The 3,934-nt window shown below is 56.7% G+C and overlaps 1 protein-coding gene across 2 annotated transcripts in view; it reads right to left on the reverse strand.

The window, feature by feature from the left end:
• Positions 1–485: 485 nt before the first annotated feature.
• The window catches only part of GLI2 (GLI family zinc finger 2), a 39,401-nt gene continuing 35,952 nt past the window's right edge, over positions 486–3,934 (reverse strand). For both annotated transcript variants that reach the window (XM_045287421.1, XM_045287422.1), the window contains one exon: positions 486–3,934. This exon is cut by the window's right edge and continues 14 nt beyond it. In XM_045287421.1, the coding sequence (XP_045143356.1) occupies positions 2,064–3,934 (1,871 nt within the window). In that variant the 3' untranslated portion in view covers positions 486–2,063.

Below are 3,934 nucleotides of genomic sequence, written 5' to 3' on the forward strand. Positions count from 1 at the left end.
TGGCACCCATGGCTCAGAAGCCTTGCTTGTGGCTGCTCAGTTGCCCCTTTGTTGAGCAGCCTGGAAGTCCCACTGGCTGACCTCTCATCTCACCTGCACCAGAAAGCAAGCCCTGCCCTGCCCTGCCCCGAGGGGTCTTCTCACTCCCCCACCTGACCTTGACTCAAATGCGCTCCCCTAGAATAGCCATCAAGGGTGGGGATTTGGGCGTGAAAGCTGTGATTCTTGGCAAATCAACTTAGAGGCCAAGACCAGCTCATTTGAAGAACGGCTAGATTTTTCCTGTAAAAGAGCAAAACCTTCTGCTGCCCCAAGAGACAACAAACAGTCAGGAAATGGCTCAGCATTAAATATTTCTTGGAGGGGGGGGGCAGTCCATTTTGACACTGTTAATAAAAATTACAGCCCAATTTCCATTCGAACCCACTGAATTTACGGCTCAGGTTCTCATTAGCTACTGTCAAGGAAGAAGCAGACAGACAAAATAAATTATGAAAAAATTACTTTAATGTACAAAAAGACTTATTTACAAATTGAGCCTGTCCTCTGAATTCATAGCATGTAGAAAACGCTAAACATGTTTTGGAAATATAAATTTGGCTGGATGGTTCACTTACAGAATTCTCAGGATGGATGTCTTTATATAGAATATACAGGTTGAGAATGGCTGGTGAAGTCCTATGTCAGAGAGCACATGAACACCACGGAGAAGCCTTAGACCTCTGAGGTCCAAGGGCTGCTCACTGGGAGTTGGTCTGGTTTGGGGACCGTAACAGAGTTTGATGCTCTGGAATGCAGGGGTGCTGGCGAGAAGGTTCTGGCTGAAACCAAGGGCCACAATTAGAAGTAAGCTCAGCATGGTACAATTGGCTTGGCAAGGTTTGGGGAATTCATCAATTCACCCCTTGAAGCCAAGTTCCAAATTCCATTTCTAGGTGGGATTTGGCCAGACCAATTAGGAACATTCAGTGCTGGTCCCTTAGGATCCCAAGAGTTAACCCCTTTACCCTCCCACACCCATCACATAACACCATGCATGCCAAACGGACGGGGAGGAACAGAGAGCAGGGAGTCCCGAAGATTCCAGGGACTGCGCACTGTGGCTTGCTACAGATTATTGGGTAACTGGGCAGAGGGGCTGTGAGCCGCCCCAGATTTCCCAGGGCGACATGGGCGGATAGTGCATCGAAGAAACAGGGTTTGGTAAACATGCGACTTCTTCTTCCAACTGGCCCTGATTGACCCTTTGCTCTTTCGTGAGGCACGTTGGCGCTGCAGTCCGCCTTGGTCCCTCTCTGAGCCACAGCAGCTCCAGAGCCCGAGGTATTTAGGAGCGAGCGCTCTGTCCAGGCAGGGCTACATTCTACATACACAAATGCTGGGCAGCTTTGGGGCCTGGCCTGGGAGAATCTTTTCTTTGCTCTTCTGGTAAGACTTCTTGATTCATTTGATTATACTTAAAAAGTCTGGGAGTCCCAAATTAGGCTTGATAGGCTAGAGCCAGCAGCTCTACCAAGCCGGGAATCCGGAAGTCCTTTGGAATCACTCCCGTAGATGCTGTTTGCTGGCAAGTGACACGAGAGGCCTCGAAAATTAAGCTTCATAGAAGAATTCTGGTTGACCCGGAATTCCTTGTCCTGGTGGGGACTGGGATGAGAAACTGAATTTCCTGCAGCACAACCTCTTGTCTAGCGTTCAGACTCAAACCCAGCATGGCTTACCTCCCCTCGTGCCCTGAGCACCTGAAAGGCCTCGGCCAAGGCCATCCTTCTTCTTTAGCCAGCGACCCAGGCGAAGGCGATAGAACACTGCAGGCAGGGAGCGTTGTGTAAACGAGTTTCTCATTTCTGTCTTCCTGTCCTGACACATTTGTCAGTGTTCAAATAATGCCTCCAGGAGACCAGCGTCTACACAAGAGATTTCTTTTAAAGCAGCTGTGGTCTGAGCCCGTCATTAGCAAAAATCCCTCGGACCGATTTAATACTTGTTTGGGCAAAGAGAAGAGAGACAAAGCCCTCCTGGTCTGGGAAACAGTTCCTCTGGCCCCGCTGGCAGCCTGGGGCTTAGGTCATCAGGTTGAGGAACCGACTCTCCTCAGCCAGGCTGGTGAGCATGGAGCTCATGTCCCCGACAGCCATGTTGCTGGTGCCTGTGGGGATGGAGGGCAGAGTCAGGGAGCTCCGGGGAGTGGTGAGGCGGGAGGAGTTCTGGGAGAGGCTATGGAGAAGGCCGGGACTCAGGGCACCCGAAAGCAAGCTTGAGTGGTCACCATCATCCATAACGGTGTCAAAGTCGATCTGAGGGGCTTCCAGGAGCTGGGAATCCACAGTGCTGGACACCTGGTTGACGCCGGGTGAGGGCATGGGCTGGGGCTTCAGGCTGTCTGGACAGCATTGGGTCTGTGTGACCTGGCAGTCCGTGTGGCTCTCCGCAGCTCCGTGCTGCTCATACATGTGGATCTGGCCATAGTAGTAAAGCAGGCTGTGATCCTGGGCCCCACCTGTGTCCTCTGGGGGGAGCTGTGGATGCAGAGGTGTGGTAATGCCCGGCGCGCTCTTGGGCATGGCCTCTGTTGTTGCCTGGCTGGCTGTCCCAGCAGTCATTGCTTGACCAATGGCCCTGGCATAGGCCAATTGCTGCCCAGCACGTATGCCCCGGTGGCGGCTAGCCGGGCTGGGCTCAGGGGGTGGTCGGGGCTGCACTAGGCCAAAGCTTGCTGCAGCCGCACCCATCGTGCTCTGCTGGGGTCCCATGACGCCAGGCTGCTGTGAAGAGGGAAGGCGCGGGCTCTGGTGGTAGCTCGCCTGGCTCCTGGAGGCCACCGGGTGCTGGCTGTGTTGTGGGTAGTTCTGGGATGGCAGAGACGAAACAGGCACTCCCCCGAGGGTAGAATTTGAGACGCCAAGTTCTTTGTGGCTGCTATCCATTATGGTGGGGTCAGGAGCAGCATCCACCTGCTGAGGAAGCCCTGGGCGGCCTGACGTGGCCGTCATGTTGCCACAGGATGGGGAGAAGTGGTTCAGGGCCCCTCCCACTGTACTTGGGCTCAGCTGACAGTGGCCCTGGCCATAGTTGGAATGGGGGCTTGCTGCGGTGGTGACATGAGGGCACTGGCTACTTGTGGCTGACTGTTGAAGTTGCTGGCCATAGTTGACCCTGGACCCAGAGGGGGGCTGAAGGGGCGGTTGCAAGCTGTCCAGGCCCAGTGGGCTAGTCTGTAAGCCCTGTTGACTATAGCCAGGGTACTGGCCAGGGGTCTGCTTCGGTGGCACCACAGCCAAGTTGCCCTGTGGGAAAGGGAGAGGCTTCAGCTGGCTGGGCACGGTGTCCATGGTGCCCGAGCTCACCTCGTTCCATTGCACGGGCATGTTGCTTTTGTTCAGGCTGGCAGTCGCTCTGAAGCCCCGTTGGCAGCCACCCAGTCCAGGGCCCGAGGGGCCCAGGTTGGAGTCCACAGCCACCATCCGACACTGGCTGTGGAGCCCGGGGCTGGGCAGCTTAAGGTTCTGGGAGAAGCCTGTACTCTCGGTGGGGCAGCCCTGTGGACCGCTCTCCTCCAAGGCGCCGCTGGCACGAGCCTGGAGGTACTGGACCACATCGTCCGGCAGCACCAGGTCGTCCTCGGCCCCTCCGCCATCGGCCTCCGCTGCCATGGCCTCCATCAGCACGTTCTCGCTGATGCTGGGAGGGCGAGGGGAGTAGGTCCCACCGGCCAGGCAGCCCTCGCTCCGGGGATAGCCCTGCAGGCCTAAGGCCGGCCGCTCTGGGCCCAGCGGTGGCAGCAGTGCAGCAGGACTCACGTTGCTGGCGCTGTGGAAGCGCTGCACGCGCGGGAGCGGGGCGAGATCCAGCCGCCGCACCGGGTCGCTGGCCCGCCGCGCACTGTGGCCCAGCACGTCGTGGGCAAAGGGGGGCGCAGGGCCGAGGTAGCCAG

This window comes from Echinops telfairi, unplaced genomic scaffold (assembly GCF_000313985.2).
Source record: "Echinops telfairi isolate 266 unplaced genomic scaffold, ASM31398v2 ScPeMD7_15;HRSCAF=58, whole genome shotgun sequence".
NCBI lineage: Eukaryota > Metazoa > Chordata > Mammalia > Afrosoricida > Tenrecidae > Echinops > Echinops telfairi.